The 17,860-nt window shown below is 35.9% G+C and overlaps 1 protein-coding gene across 1 annotated transcript; it reads left to right on the forward strand.

Annotated features, from left to right (window-relative positions):
- Positions 1 to 7,106: 7,106 nt before the first annotated feature.
- On the forward strand, positions 7,107 to 14,906 carry LOC141571803 (VIP peptides-like). The gene is made up of 6 exons (XM_074333966.1): positions 7,107 to 7,210; positions 8,037 to 8,126; positions 9,085 to 9,189; positions 9,935 to 10,060; positions 13,856 to 13,928; positions 14,763 to 14,906. The coding sequence occupies exons 1-6, from the start codon at positions 7,107 to 7,109 to the stop codon at positions 14,904 to 14,906; spliced, it is 642 nt and encodes a 213-aa protein (XP_074190067.1).
- The last annotated feature ends 2,954 nt before the right edge of the window (positions 14,907 to 17,860 follow it).

Below are 17,860 nucleotides of genomic sequence, written 5' to 3' on the forward strand. Positions count from 1 at the left end.
AAGTGAGCTTGCTATACAAAGTGTTGCAGTGAAAATAGAAAACCTCCAGATGTAATTTACACAAAGGAAATTTATAAAGATCGAATGGGGCCATAGCAGTAGTGCCATTTGATTGTGATCTAAAGAATTTTATTTTATTTCATTAACTTAAATGCTTTTCAACTTCTTTCCTATTCTTTCAAGAAATATGTATTGAATGCCTCTGATGTGCGATGTAGATATCTGAGAGCTGGGTTCTGGGCAGAGGGAACAGCAAGTTCCGGCAAGGAACGGTCCTGGTGTATCTAGACAGCAAGGAGGGCAGTGCGGCCGGAGCCGTGTGCACTGGAAAGGGCTGAGCAGGAGATGAGGTGAGAGAGGTCACAGGACTAGACCTCGTGGGGCCTCACAGGCTATGGAAGGACTCGAGGACTGAGATGAGGAGATGGTACGGAGTTTGGGACAGGCTGTGACATTATCTGAATTCTATTTCATAGGGTCATTCAGGCTGCTACATTGGGAATAGGGTGAAGGGCTGGAGGGGTGCTAGGGATGGAAACACGGAGAGAAACGTGGAGGCTACTGCCATGAATCATAAAAGGAAATATTGAAAGGAAGACATGTTGATGGCATTCAGGACATCAAGGGTAATAAGATGAAAGCTCTGAAGGCCATTCCAGACAAGAGAGTTCCAAAATTTCTTTTAAGGGTGGACTAGGCTCTGGCAATGGTGCATAGCTTCCCAAGGGGAGTACTTGGAAGGTGACCATAGTGATATTCAGCAATGAGATATATGGCACTTTTACTGGGATGAGTTTGCAAACTTAATTGTCCTACCTCAAATGTCAAAGATCTCATTCTGAGGGAGAAAATCTGCTTTTACGTCCTCTGGAACTGGAATGCTAGTCTTTATCACATTAATATACTGTCTATCTGCACACAGTACTTAACCTGTACTCTGTGTAGTAGCCAGAGTGATCTTTTACAAACAGATACCAGTTCACCTCATGTCCCTGCTTACTGGCTTACCCTTTCCTTTGGATGAGGCCTGTATCAGTTTCTCATTTGGGCCACACCTCCAGGTTTTCTGAAATGATTTTTGTTGTTGTTATTGTTATAGTTTGATGTTCTTCCCTCCTTCCTCCTTTATTATATATTTTTTAAGCCAAAGTTCACCTGTTCAATAGATCTCACCTTGATATACCTTCCTCATGCATACCTCCTCTAGCTATCATAATACGTTGTAGGATTTCCTAAGTCATCTTACCTTGTAATCACTTATTCAAAGCCTGTAGTTTACATTGGTTTTGAGAGCTGAGGCAGTGTTTGGCCTTTAAAATCTGTATTCCTAATGAAATAAGAAATGAAATGAAGATTACATTTCCTCTAAGGTTAGAAGCAACTGGTAACAGTTTTACATTGAATTTGTCCACTAAATACATGTGATTTTCATTTTATTTATTCACTCATTCTTTACAAAAAGATATTTTGAAATGTAAACCGTAAATGAAACACAGTTAGATGGTATTAAAAATTCAAGTATACTCTGCTCAATTTGGCCTCTCTTTGAATGCCTCAGAGATGGAGCACATGGAAAAATTTTGAAGTGAGAGGGCGGGGAAAGTATTTCAGAGTTACTGTCCAAGAGACAATTTCAGTAAATGCAGTACACTGAATAACTAACTTCAGGATTTCTACTGAAAAAAAAGTAATAGATGTTAAAAAACCTTTAGTTTAATATAGAGCAGACTTTGAAAAGCTTTTCCCATAAAGGCCCAGATAGTATGTATTTGCAGCTTTGAGGATCATTCAGTCTCTGTCATAGTGATTCTACTCTGCCATGCAGCACGAAGCAACCATAGGCAACATTTTAACGATTATGCATGGCTGAGCTTAAACAGAACTTTATTTATGGACATTAAAACTTAAATTTAATATCATTTGTATATGCCACTATATATACATATATATATGTGTGCCACTATATATACCCTGAAATAATGGTTTTTACAATATAACTGGTTATGTTATATTATATTGTAAAAAGCATTCTAATATTATAAAAACTATTGTTATCTTTCATATATAATATAATATAATATAATATAAAATAATACAATATAATATATATGTATATATATTATGACCAGTTATATTGTAAAAACCATTCTTATCTTTCAGAATAGATGAGACAGATGATAGATTGGATTTGGTTCATGGGTTATAGTTTGCCAGCTGTTGATGCAGTTTAGGTATAACCACAAATTTGATGATATACTTCTCTTCAAAGTCTGCAAACACCTTGTCCTATGAGTTCAATAAATACAACTCCAAAGACTTTATAAATTGAAACCAATGACTGGGAGTTTTTTATGTAAGACCATTCCATATTTTTTCTCCTTCTTTTGTTTCAGCCTCAGAAACACAGAAGATTCAACAATAGTATTAAATAATACCAAACGAAAGAAAAATAAAAACCTTTTCATTTTTCCCATACAAATCATTCATTTCATTCTGCTCAGCAAACATTAACAGGGACTTATAATGTACTAGGTGCTGGAGATATAATAATGCATAAGAGTTAGTTCCAGTAGGAGACACACTTAGATCAATTGATCATTTGATTTCAGTGTAGAAAATACTATGAAAGAAAAATACAGAAAGAGAGCTAGAAACACAAGTTTAGACGGGTGAGAAAAGACATTCTAAAAGAGTGATGAATCATTTACTTTTTAGAAAACATTTCTTTTTCCTTTGTGAAAATATACTTTTACAAGGATTTCACTAGCTTGGACCAATGTTTAATGAGGTTAAAATAGTCACCAATATACTAATCAAACATTAGCCAGGGGATAATGTATGCCCATTATTTCTTTGAGGAACTAAAAAGCAGCTCATTTATTGTTTAGTGAGACTAACTCTAAAAAAAACAAACTATGGACATGGCAGATAATTTTTTTTAAAAGATAAAATTGGTAAAACTTGGAAAAATCATCCTATAAGAAAACTCAGATTTGAAGATTGGAAAGAAGTATTGGACATTACACCAAAAGAATTTTTTAAAAAATGTAGAAAGATTTGATGTCCAAAGCAAATACAGTTGAAAGGAGCACCATCCCAGTCTCCCAGTTACATAACACAGATCCTGAGCCCCTGGGATGTGTCAGGCACCAATAACATTTATAACAGAATTAGAAAATATAATCCTAAAATTTATATGGAACAATAAAAGACCCCAAATAGCTATGGCAATCTTGAGAACTAGAATAAAGTGGGAGGTACCATGCTACCCTACATCACATCATACTACAAAGGAATAGTAACCCAAAAAGCATGGTATTGACATAAAACCAGACACATAGATCAACGGAAGAGAATGGAGAGCTTAGGAATAAATCCATGCCTATATGGTCATTCAATATATACTAACGAAAGCAAGAACTGATGTGGGGTAAAGACATTCTATTTAATAAATGGTACTGGGAAAATTGGACAGACACAATGAAAAAAAAGAAGCTGGACCACCTTCTTACACCATATACAAAAGTAAGTTCAAAATGGATTGAACCCTTAAATGGAAGACCTGAAACAATAAAAGTACTAGGAGAAAATATAGGGAGTAAATTTGTAGATATTACCCTTAGTGATATTCTAACTTACATATCCCCTTGACAAGGGAAGCAAAAGAAGAAATATACATGTGGGATTACATCAAACTAAAAAAGTTTTTTCATAGCAAAGGAAACCATCAAAAAAAAAAAAAAAAAAAGAAAAAGACACCAAAAAAACATGGTACAGAATGGGAAAGGATATTTGCCAATGGTACATCTGATAAGAGGTTAATATCAAATATCTATAGAGAAATCATACAACTCAACAATACAAAAACAAACAACCCAATTAAAAAATAGGGTGTGGATGCGAAGATAGATTTCTCTGAAGAGGACATACAGATGGCCTACAGACTTATGAAAAAATGCTCTACCTCACTAATCATTAGAGAAATGCAAATAAAAACCACAGTGGGATACCACCTCACCCTGGTCAGAATGGTCTCATCAATAATTCAACAAACAACCAGTGCTGGCAAGGATGTGGAGAAAAGGGATCCCGCGTGCACTGCTGGTAAGGATGTGGAGAAAAGGGATCCCGCGTGCACTGCTGGTGGGATTGCAGATTGGTGCAGCCACTATGGAATAAGGATGGAGGTATCTCAAAAATTTAAAAATAGAACTACCTTATGACCCAGTAATTCAACTCCTGGGTATCTATCCAAAGAAATCCAAAACTAATTTGAAAATGTATATGCACCCCTATGTTTCGTGCAGAGCTATTCACAACAGCCAAGATATGTAAACAACTGAAATACCCATCGATAGATGGTTGGTAAAGAATTTGTGGCATATTTATACAACAGAGTATTACTTGGCCATAAAGAAGATTGAAACATCACCATTTGCAATGACTTGGAGGGACCTAGAGAATATCATATTAAGTGAAATAAGTCAGACAGAAAAAGACAGAAACAAATGGCATTAGGATATTTCATGTTTTATAACAAAAGAGAATTACATATTTCCTAGCATCACAGTCATAAGTGTTTTTTGCTTTCTAATCTATTCCTTTACATAACGTTCTTATTTTCTGAATGAAGCCCAGTGTCCTGGCTATAACACTATTCATTCTCCTGTATCATTATTGCTGATTAAAGATTAAAACATTTCACATGAAACTTAGTACCTTTTTTAATTTAAAGAAAAGAAACTCTCTGCTTTATCTGTTACATCTTAAGTCACTCACCATAAATATATAAATCAGATATAAGGACAATTGAACAAGAACCTCTAGTCCTATTCATCCCGTGGGAGCACAGCTGTGACGTATTTCAGAGAGCTTTGTGATTGCTCAGCCCTAAGCACAACCCTATAAAATGAGGGGCCTTGAAATGCTGGTCAGGGTAGAGTGCAAAGCAACTGCTGGCAATAATACAAACCCTTAGCCAGGACGAGGTTCTGGTTCAGTTCTGAGGGCAGAGAACTGGTGGAGCCAAAGACAATCTTCCCAGGTCAGAGAGTAAGTACAGAAATGTCTCACCCCCCCACACGTAAAGGGCTTCTCTGAATTATTTGTGTTGGCAGATGCTTTCCCTGTTTGCTCTTTTACTCAATATTAACTTTTTTTTAAAGTATGTTTTCATGTAGGATTTTATTTTCGTTTTTTGTGTGAATATAAATTTTTGACTGAAGGGACCCTTGGGTATACATATTTTTGAAGTTTTCAACTCATTTTTTAAGTTTTCTTCTTTCTATGTCAATTTTTGATTATGTGAACCTAATGAACATTTATGTTTCACTTTAAGTTGAAATGCCATGATTTTTATAGACACAGAAAGAAACAGCCTTGAACATTTAACTGTCTACCTAGAAACTATTTGGAAATATAATGTACATGTGGATTAGGTTTAAAAACACATTCTATTTTAAATATAGTTGTCATGCAGTGTCATACGGGGCCTCAGCTCCTGCTCCCCACATAAGAAGTTAGGATATGGAGAGGCCAAAAGGAACACCCACGGAGCCATAGATAGGGGAGTCATTCTACTATATTCTCGTTGGCGGCTGGGTTGGAGACAGAGGAAGCAGGAGCCACACTATCCGCAACCTGCCATCCACTTCTGTCTGCCAACCAACCTCACTTGCTAGCTGCAATCCTCCGTGCTAAATGCAATCGCTCTTGCTATCTCGGCCACCATCTTTTTGCTAGCCCCCATTTGCTGCTAGTGCAGCCATGGCAGTTATATTAGTGGCCAATGGCTCACTGGTTACAGCTGACGGCCAACTAGCCACAGCTGATGGCCATCCAATCATAGTTGATGGCCATTTACTACCCGAGTGAGAACCTTTCCACGTGAGGACACGAGCCTGGAAACTGCACTCCTGGCTCTGTCCCCACAATAGTTTTCTATCTGTGGCAAAAATTATTTCAATGGTAATATGTGGTTCAATGATTTTTTTTTTGGTATTAATATTCACTATTAATTGAGCTAAATTGTTCAAGCCCACATGTAAGGAAATGAGTTTCCAGTAAGATCTACAAAACATTGAAAAAGAAATATATATAAAATACAATTTTTATGCTAATAGACATACCTCAGTTTTATATTAATCAGATGCAAAATTTACAGTAGAACAACAATCAGTTTTTTTGAAACTATTTGAAAAGATACTAAACTTGAATGCCACAACTATGTAATAAGGATAAGTCCCCTGCGGGTACTTCTAGCACCATATGAATATGGCATTTAGGATGTACTTGTGCCAACTATGTGCCTGGTGAGACATAACCAGCAGGTGAAAGGGATCCTAATTTTTATTCAAGCCCTTGTCACCGAGAGAAATCTTCTTGATTTTAAAAGGAATCATAATGCGTTTAACTCTTTCTAGCAGATGAAAATTATTTTCTAAACTCTGCAATAAGGTTTAGAAATTTCTGCTAGACACTCAGGATTCCTGTATATCTATCACCCCAAAATTGAAAACACTTATTTATAAATATATATGTACCTGTAATTTCATTGCTGCATTATTAATGGTGGCAAACATATAGAGACAACCTAAGTGTCCTGTGAGAGTTGATTGGATAAAGAAGCTGTGGTACATAGGTCAAATGGAATACTACTCTGTCATTAAAAATCATTAAATATTGCCCTTTTTAAAAACATGGACAGATCTTTAGAGTATCATGCTCAGTGAAAAGAGTCAGAGAGGAAAGGACCAGAACCATAAGATTTCACTCATATGTGGGACATAAAACAGAAAGCAACAAATGGACAAGAATAAAAGAAAAGTCATAGACGTAGGCAACAGTATGGTGGTTACCAGAGGCTAAAGGACATGGGGGAGGAAGAAGAGGGGTAAAGGGGTGAAATATATGGTGACAGACTGAGACTAGACTTTGGGTAGTGAGCACAGAATATATAAATGATGTGTTAGAGAACTGGACACCTGAAATTCACATAATGTTATTATCAAATGTTACCTCAATAAATTTTTTTTAAAAAAATTACCTGTCTGGAGACATTGTGGTTGAAAAATCTGATGTGACTCTCTCCCTTCGGCGGTGCAGAGATGGAAACCCGAAGGAAGCCCCAGCTCCTTGTGCGCCTGACAGTTTTCAGCGTGCTCTTCTCACAAATGCTGGCTTGGCCTCTTTTCGAAGCACCTTTTCTGAAGTAAGTTCTCTTTCAATTCAGACAGTTGACAATTCCATGTTTATCTACCTGAGAATTTCCTTTCTGTTAGTTTGAACAACTCAATTTTTGCAAATTTGTATTATTTATTTAAATATTTGGTTGCTATGTTTTGCAATATTTTCCCCACCATGTCAAGATGATTGTTCTTTTGTACATCTCTTACTAAAATCATATTAATACGTAAGATTAGAAACCCGAAGACCCCACAAAATTTATTGAACCTGAGTAACTATACAAACATAGAAAGATTCTTTGGACTTGATCAATACAAAGAAATATATCACATGAAATAGAATTTTGAAGTAACTTTTTGACAATTAGTGGAAGAAAAGGAGTTAATACTCAGCTCTTGAGAAATATTTGAACCAAATGATGGTAAATATCAACAAATATACAAATTACTTCCAGTTCTCATATTGAATATTAAAAATGCTTCAAAGTTTCTATTTTGCATAAAATCTTTCTTGTTGTGGAATATAACTTTGCAAAGCGAAGACATTACGAAGGAAGTGTACTTTGCTTAATGCTCAGGTAGGGCTGACCTGATTATCTCTTATGCTTAGGACACACATCTTGTGAAAGTTGTATGGTATGTATATTATGGGAGTAACCAAAATTTTACTATTAATACTCTCATAAACCATACAAGCCATTGTCAATTATGCTATCCATATTTTTTAAATGGGTGATACTTCCCAAGATTTTGAGTGTTTTATTTCTAATGCTTGTAAAATCGAAAGTGCCCCCTCTGAGAAAGAAATGTATTCTACTTCTATTGTCTTTTTCCTAACATACTGGGTGACAGAAAACCATTTGAAGGAGCAAATGTACTTGACCAAGCTATACTAACATTAGACACTGACACCTCGCCCAGCGCATTTGCTGAAAATGACAGGTGAGTTTATTTTTATTGAGCTTCATTTTAGAAAATGTATCTCTATGAATCTTTCATTTCTGGGTCTCCATGAAGCTATTCCTGCTGCATAACACTGCAGGTTTCCACGTGTCATGGCTTCCTCCAGCCTGACTCACTGCAGCTCTTGCAGCTGTCCATGATGTTCATGTGCAGAGGTAGCAACAGGCCAGGATGAGCCAATCACTCACTTACATTCTGTTGCACAAAATTGAACATCAGAAATTATTCTAATTCTAGTAAAACTTCAGTATTTAGCATTCCATGATAGAGGAAGTTCTAAGGCAAGAGTTCCACATCTATGTAATGAAAAGATACCTAATAATAACAGCTACTCATTCACAGAACCACTTGTGAAAAGCAGCATTAAATTAGACACAGAGTAGCTCTATACTGAAGACAAAAATTGAACGCTGCCTCATTAGGACAGTAAAGTTGGTTAATAGGCCCTAAGATCCTCTCCAGTTTAAGATTTTATTTGCTAATATTTCTGGAGAAGAAAGAGCAAAAGGCATAAGAGTGTTTATCTTAAAATCAGGATAGTTTTTTCTTATATGTCCTTTCTCATGGTACATGAATAAAGCATTAGGAATCAATCAATCAAAGATAAGAATTAATTTAAACATATTCCTCCCACTGATATTTCTCAGAGAAGATTTAGTTTGAAAGATTACATCAGTGAGCATTCATTATGAGGCATAATTCTAAAAGAGCCAGTTTCATTAATTTTTCAACATTTTGGGCTGCCAAAATAGAAAATATCTTTATATATATCACAAGAAAATATCTTTTCTTAGGTTATAAGAAATCCTTCCGGACTTTAGCTTACACTAGAAACTTTCATAATAAGCTGATTAGTTTCTTTCTTATTCATTGAGTCAAAATAATATTTTAGAAAACATTTTTAAAAATAATGGTGGTTCTTTCTTCTTTGTTTTAGGAATGCCAGACATGCTGAAGAAATTTTAACCAGTGACTATAAAAGACTCTTGGGTCCACTTCCCGCCAAAAGACATGTTGAGTCCTTTATTGGAAAACGAGATAGGTAAAGGGAATATATTATTTTTTTAAACAAGTGATATTTAGTTAATCTGCAAATTATATTGTGAATGTTTACAATTTATTTCCTTTGTTCTAAATTCATAACTCTTGATAATATACAATTCAAAATTAATTTATATTCTCTAATAAAATATACCAGGCCCATGCATTAGAAAATCAGGCTTTCTTGTAATATCACACTCACTGGTTCAGAGACACCTATTTTAGTAAAGAGCAATCATTTGTGAATGTGCAATCCAACTAAAGCAGATGCACTAAAAATAAGACATAGTTTAAACTGAAGCAAATTTTAGCATTATCCATAGTACCTGTTTTTTATCTTCTTGCTCAAACCAAACATGGGAAGATTCTTTCTTTAACTGGACAATCGCTGAATATTTACTAGGTACTGTTTAGGAAGAATAGCTTTTTAAACAGCACTTATTTTTAAGAAATTTCTTCCTAAAGGCAGAGCACAACTTCAAATATTCACCCATTTATGTTATTTTGTAAAGTATTTGCTCATTTACTACAGAAAGTGTTTTAACACACTCCCAGAAAATGCCAAAATGTGTTGGATTATTCCTATTCCTCTATTTTAGGTTTAGGTGTATTTTTCTTTCAGCATGTTCATGGAAGATAGATGGGTGTTGGAATTCTTTTTATCTGACTCCAAAATATTTGGAACTTTGTTCTATTTACCATTTCTTGTTAAAATTCACTGATTTCTGTTTCCTCACATTTCATAGCAATAACATCTCAGAGGACAACGGCACAACGAAACGTCATTCGGATGGAATTTTCACTGACCTATACTCCCGCCACAGAAAAATAATAGCAATGAGAAATTATTTGAAGAAAGTTCTTGGTGATAGGTAAAGAAAGAGAAAACTTGGTAAAATTAGAAATTATAAATGACTTTCAAAAATAGGAGCTCTACATAATGGAGTCTTATCTGTCTCTCGGCCTCACTATCTATCTACACTCTGTAAAGCGGTGATTTTCCACCTTGGCTGCCATTAGGCTCCCTGGAGAAATGTTAAAATACTGATGTCTGGCCTTCCCCAAAACTCATGGCTAGAATATTAGTGCCTCTAGGTGTATGGCCGTAGACATTGGTATTTTCTGGGTCCCCTCAGCAGATTCTATTGTGCCTCTAGAGTTAAAAATGATGAGTTAGAGGTATGTAGTCTGAATTTGGAAACAGGTTTTTATCAAAGTGCTGACATTTAAAACATGGAGCAAATCAATTAGCAATTAGGTATATCATGGAACTCCCTTTATGTGCATAGTCAAACCTGATTTTACTAAATTCAGCCTTGAGTTCTTTTGACTGTTCAGATCCTGTAAAACCTGTGTCTCTCTGTGGTGATAGATATTGGAGAACAATAACAGGAAGTGGGGTGATCTCTCTTTTTATTCCAATTATTTTTGTTTAGATGGTGAGTACTAAGCACAATCCTGGTTGGGTGAGTTCAGACAAGATGAGTCACGTTTCCCCCCGATTATATTGGGTAAGAACAGTTATAGCTGCTTTAAGGTTGAAGAACAATTCATAGATGATAACTAACCAAGAACATAATTATTTAGCCCTCAGAACACTTTGCAGAACACAGATAATAGAGTAGGTTACACACTATCTCTTCTTTAGATGCTTTCTCATCGAAGAGCCTTAACATGCATAATGTCTCTTTCTGATTGGCAGGTATAAGGAAAAACCTTCAGAGAGATGATGAAAAGTTCTTTGGAGCAAAGCTGATGACAACTCCCCAGTGGTGGGTATACCTGTGTTCTTATTTTATTCTTACAGCAATCATTCAGTTATTTAAGTAGGTAAGAGTTACTTAAGGAGATACATCTTAGAGTTCTCACAATGAGAACTCACCTAAGAAAGATACTTCTACCTGAACAACTCCAAGCCAGTAGACAGCTTAAACCAATTCATGCAGGGTGGTGATCACCTAACAGAGAAAGCTAAGAAGAATTAAACAGTTTAGTATCTCCTAGTTTGCTCAGTCATATTTCTATCCTGTCAAGATACAACACACAGAAGACTGTCTCACACTAATGAGAAACACTGGCTTTCTTTGGAGAATCCAGCCATGCTGCTTTTGTTAATTGAAGATTTAGTCCCTCAGTCGACTATTAGCACCTCACTGAAGTACAGGAAATATGACCATATTACAGCGTGACTCGTTATTGTGAAAATACCAAGGCACTCTGGGTCTAATTTTATTCCTAAATACAGCAAACTTCCTGCTGCAAAAGTCCAATTTAGGTTATTTTACCGATAAAGTGAATGTAGGTACTATGACTCCAATGACAGTCACTGTAAAATGTGTTTTGAGTTGTGAAAACACAAATAGGTTTTTTCGTTTGTTAACTGATTAAGTTGTTATCACAGTTGTTATATGTGTACATGGATACAAAACATATTTGTAACCTGAGTTACTTTAAGGTTGACATTAGCCCATAAAACATGTTTATGAGACTTCACAAGTTTTTAGTCATCACTGTATTAGAGGCTGTATTAAATTTTTTTAAAGGTTATCCAGTAAATATTTTTGGTTTTGTTGCCTATATGGTTTCCATTGCAACTACTTGGCTCTGCTGTAGTTGTGTGAGTGTTGCCACAGATAATATGTAAAATGAAAGGAGTGGGTGTGTGACAATAAAACTTTATTGCAAACATGAAGGTAAGCTAGACTCTACCTCTATCTAGGTCAAAAAGATTAAACTAGATGAGCTGAGGCTGAAGACAATTAATGGTCATTCTTCAGTTCCTGGAGCAAATGTCTAAAGTTTTCGTTAGATTCTTCAAGAGTGGACAAGGTGTCTGGGAAGGCACCTGCACCATTGGTTGCTTCTGTCCACTGATTACCACTTCTCCTCTAGCAGAGATATAGGGTTGGGGGCTCTGCACCTGCCCATTCTTTCTTATAAAAGGATATTTCAGAGAAATGAGTGCCTTTGCTCAAAAAGCTACATAGTCTCACGTAGCTTCTTGAAAAAATGTGTATAAGAGGGAGTCTTCTCCAGTAAAATAAGAAATAAAATACACACTAGAACATTAAGGAAGATAAATCACTCGGGTTTATTAGTTGTTTGGTCATTGATGAGATTCCACCCTCTGTTTCTTTTTTGAATGGGTAGCACTGAATAAATTATTTTGACAGAAAAACTTGTGGCTCCACCATTTGTGAAAATTACAAATGGGTGACTGTTAATCACTCACGAGAGAGCCCTTTCTCATTGTAGTTCCATTTGTGACAAACAATGCTTTGGAAGATGCCCTCTTGATAATACAGAACACAGTCTCCTCTCACTGGCTGTTGACAGGGGAAAGAGAAACTAATGTGTATCAAGGGAGTGGAAAAGTGAATGAAACTAAGATGCTGTAAATAAAAATATTTTTACAATTATATATCAATTTATTCTTTTTCAGAATTTTTGAAGAAAAATGACTAGGTGAAGTAGTTATACTTCGGTTTCTACTTAACTAATTCAAGAAACATCTTCAATATAAAAAACAAATAAAATACTGTGCTGGTCATGTTGTGAGTTATTTTATTCCAACATAAGAACTGTTGCTTACATTGCAAATATTATTTAAGAGTTCTTAAAATTGCCTTCAACTCATGAAAATTCTCAAATACTCGAGGCTGTGTATCTTTTCTTACAAAATATGTTAATGTTACGTAAACATCAATTTAATTCCAATTATACGAGGCCTAATGGAAGGGTAGAGCAAAACTGACGTATTTATTTATAGAGTATACCATGTTTCCCCGAAAATAAGACCTACCCAGAAATAAGCCTTAGCATGATTTTTTAGGATGACATCCCTTGAACATAAGCCCTAATGCATCTTTTGGAGCAAAAATTAACAGCAGACCTGGTCTTATTTTTGGGGAAACATGGTGTTTCCCCAAACATGTTCTGCTCAGAAGAGTGGAGCACATAATCATTGTCTCCAAATTTGAATATTAAGCAGATGGAATGCTGTGTTAAATAAACCTCAAATTGTCTAAGAGAATACCTACAAAATAAAATTTTTTTTCCAAAAAGATTTTCAAAAAATGTTGTGCATTCCCACATCAGAAGGCAAAGTTTATTTTGAATGAGCGTAATAGTGTCTGAAATTTGGATCTCTAATTGCCAAAGGCTCTCTTCTGATGTAGTGTTGCAATGAAAGAGAATGGCCTCTGCTTCTGACTGGACTTCTCTTTTATACTTGTGTTAAGTATGTGTAGGATGTAAACTGAGTAGAGCATTTGTTTTTCAGTAATATTTTTTCACGTAATCACTCAAAAATGTTTGCTCATATCAGCCTTCATCAATGAAAGTACATTTGGAGACACAACTATTTTCCTAAAATGATTCCATGAAATTATATATAGAAAATAAAGACCGTTGATTGTCATTGCAAATAATTTCTATTGTTTTGGTTAATTTAAAGGAAATAGCAGTGCCTTGTTTTAGCACTAAAGTTGTATGCACTAGATAGGTCTTTTTGATATGTAAGGTAGGACTATCTGAATGTTTTATTATGTGTGAGTCCTAAAATAACAGTGACTTAAATAAGAGAGAACTTCCTAACGCACATATTTTTATGTGAAGATGTTTTCTTTTTAAAATTCAAGCTATAAATTTAAATTCTTACTAAATAGGCTTATAGAAATGAAAGAGCAAGTGGGAATCAGACAGATCCCAACCATTAATGAAGAATCAATATCATCACAGGCAAAGCTTCGCTCATTTTCCTTTCCTACAATTAGAAAGGATGGCTACATAAGGAGAGTGCAGAACTACAAGTAATTGCTAAGTGGTTGCCACAAGTTGAGGTGAAGTAGACTAATTATATCATTTTTAATATCTAATTTCAACATTATAAAATATTTAAGTGAATTTTGTATACAAAACACTGCAGGGAGAACAAAAAACTTCGAGATGCTATTTACACAAAAGAAATTTATAAAGATGCAATGGGGGCTTAGTAGTAAGTAGTGGCATTTGACTGTCAATGTAAGCAATTTTATTTTATTAATGTAAATGGTGTTCAACTTCTTTCCTATACTTTCAAGAACTGTATATTGAATGCCTCTGATATGCAATGTAGATATCTAAGAGTTGGGTTGTGGGCAGAGGGAACAGCAAGTTCTGGCGAGGAACGGTCCTGGCGTATCTGGACAGCAAGGAGGGCAGTGCGGCCGGACCCGTGTGCACTGGAAAGGGCTGAGCAGGAGATGAGGTGAGAGAGGTCACCAAGTGCCAGACCTCGTGGGGCCTCACAGGCTATGGAAGGACTTGAGGACTGAGATGAGGAGATGGTATGGAGTTTGGGACAAGGATGTGACATTATCTGAATTCCATTTTATCAGGATCATTCAGGCTGCTACATTGGGAATAGGTGAAGGGCTGAAGGGGTGCTAGGGATGGAAACACAGAGACAAACGAGGAGGCTACTGCCATGAATCAGGTGAAACACCATGGTGGCTACCAGGGCACAGACAGTGCAGGTGGGGAGCAGTGGAGTCTGAATACGTCTTGAGAGTGAGTCACATTATTTGCTTATAGATTGAGGATATGAAAGAGCAAAGTCCAGAATGTTTCCAGGTAAATCATCTGAGTAACTTGAAGAATGGACAAGATGGGAGGAAGGAGCTTCCAGCACAGGATGAGGACTTCAGATTTGGACATTTCAAAGCTGATGCTGAATAGAGTTGGGGACACACATGAGGAGTCCTGAGGAGATGCTGTGCTGAAGACAAGCACTTGGGAGACTTCAGTATATAGATGAGATTAAAAGGCACAAGTCATGAGATCACCAAGAGACCTAATGTGGCTGAAAAAGCATCTCAACACATGATCCGTGTATGTTCGTATACTTGGACTGCCTCAACAAAGGACCACAGAATGGGGGCTTAAACATCAGAAGCTTTTTTTCACAGTTTTGGAACAGATGTCCAAAATCAGGGCGCTGCCCTTCTGAGGACTGTGAAGGACAATCTCACCCATGCCTCTCACTGGCTTCTGGTACTTTTCTGGCAATTCTTGACCTGTGGAAGCATCACCACACTCTGCCTTAAACTTCACATGTTGTTGTCTCTGTTTGTGTGTGTGTGTGCATGTATGTATGTGTGTCTGTCTCCAGTTTCCCCTTTTCAGGAGGACACTTGGCATAATGGATCAGGGCCCATGCTAATGACCATTTCCATTCGGTTTTCCCTGTAAAAAAGCACCTAGTTCCAAATAAGGGCACATCCTGAGGTACTTGGTTTTAAGAGTTCACCACTTGAATTTGAGGGAACATATTTCAGCCCATCACAATGAGGTTCTCCTTCATTAATAGGCTGGGAAGTTGAGGGAAAAAATGCGGTAAAAAGAATGAAGGAATGAGCTAGTGAAAGGAGAAAAATAAGAAAGTGTGCAGTTTTGTGAAACAGGTAAAAAAGCAAAAGTTTTCCTAGGAAGACTTTTATATGCTGCTGCTGTGAAAAATAAGAATCACTTACTGGTTTATTAGACAAGTATTTATAAGGAACCTACTATGTGCTCAGGCCTGTTCGATGTTATGATGTTACAACAGTGTATAAAACACGCAAATTTTGTCTGCATAGGACTTACATTGTATTGAGGGAAACGGATGAGGAAAATAAAGAGTTAAGAAAAATAGATATTCTGGTAGAAAGTGATAAGTTCTGAGGAGAAAAATTAATGTACAGAAAGAGAATATTAAGTGTTAGAAAAAGAAAAGATTTCAAATTTAAGATGAAGGTCCAAGAGTAGGGCTCACAATAAGGTGAATTTGAAAACAAAAGCCCAGAAAGAATGACCTTCAAGTATCCATGGGAAGATCATTCTAGACAGAAGGAATGTCACATGCGAAAGCTCTGAGGTTGGGGCTTACCTAATATTATAAGGAACAGAGAGGAGACCAATTTGACTGAAGGGAAAATGGTTAAGGTAGAGGAAAAGAGAGAAAGTCAGAGAAGATTTAAGGAATGAGGCTGCATATTAAATCACAGGTCATAGCAAAGCTTTGCTTTTCTTTGCGAATGAGATGGGAAGCCATCGTTACAATGCTCCCTTCCAGCACAGCCTAAAAAGAAAACGACCACCAATAACTGTCTACAGACAGTGACCTCAGACATTCTAGTTTCTCTTTTCTTTGTTTTCTTTTCCTTCTTTCCTCCTTTTCTTCCTTTTTTCCATCCTTCCTTTTTTTTTCTTCTTTCTTTTATAAATTTTCCAAACAGACCAGAGTTAATGGTTGCAGGTACTATTAGAAATATTGAATATGAGTGAACAATCAAGGATCTCCAGGTATTTGAGGAAAACTTGAAGAAAGAGCCAAGTTTTTAAAAAAATGAATATGGCTGAATAAGAAATGGCAAAGAACAAAAACAAAGTCTTAAAGATAATCTGAAAATATTGCATAAGTAAAACACGGACTTGATGCAGGAACAGTAAAGAAAATGCTCTTGGACTGTAAAATTGCCTAAGTGAAAATGAAATTTAACAGAAGTGTTGTATGTAAAATCAAGCAAATTACCTACAGTATTAGAGATAATTTAAAAATAAAAAATGAGTCACAAACAATCAAAACAAGAAGTTTGTAATCTGATAAGCAGAACTTTTAGAGTAATCGAAAGGAGAACCTCGATGGAGGAACACAAGTAAAGAAATATCAGAAAAGTCATTTTTTACTTTCCCTACATTGTACTTCTCATGAGATTCGACCACGTGCCTATTTCATGGCTTAATAAATGCATATTCTACAGAATATGAACTTTTCCTGTATATTTAATTATGAATAATTTGTTGAATTTGTCACTTTGAGACCATATTCTTTTGTGAAAGGCACAAAACGCTCCTTGATAATCAGTTACTAACATGGCAAATTAACTCTTAAAATGTTTCCTGATAGCCTAACCAATTTTATATTTACAGCTTTTGGGGGTGATAAATTCCAATACTTAGTTTTGTAACATCTTTGTAAGAATTAAATTAAATCTATCCAATCTAATAAGCAGAGTTACATAATTTCTTCTGTGTTTAAGTAAATAACAACTATGTATTACATATATTGTCTTAATATTAAACACACACACACCACACTGTTTCTGGTTTTCAGATACAGAAACTCTATTCTACAGGCTATCTCAAAGATAAGAGACAGACAATTCTATAATAATATCTGTGAATTCCTGAGACTCTTGGAGCCGCACATTTTAGTAGATCTACATTTTAGAGAAATGCACTCCAATTATGTATTTGCCTATTCTTGTTTAGGGCTCCAAACTCACATGGTATCTTCTCTGGTTCACTGATAGCACGTGCACTTGTTTGAAAAGACAGAGAGGAAAAGACACATGAAAAGAATCTGTCTTTTCATAATCCTCTGCTGACAGCTTTCTCTCCTCCATTATTAGAGAGAAAACATTTCCTTGTTGCTTCTCTTTTGCCTTTTGTAACATAAGTCTCCAGCCAGATGAATCTCCTTTCGTACTTTAACTTTTCTCATTTTGCCCCACACAATGTGCTTTTTTTTTTCTTTCTTTCTCTTTCTTGGAAACTCGCTCTGGTTTCATAATTTTGCTTCTTTCTCTCTGGCTCTTCTGTTGCCTATAGACTTGTGGCTTCACGCACCAGGGCATGTCTCTCTGCTTCTT

Source organism: Rhinolophus sinicus, linkage group LG05, assembly GCF_036562045.2.
Source record: "Rhinolophus sinicus isolate RSC01 linkage group LG05, ASM3656204v1, whole genome shotgun sequence".
NCBI lineage: Eukaryota > Metazoa > Chordata > Mammalia > Chiroptera > Rhinolophidae > Rhinolophus > Rhinolophus sinicus.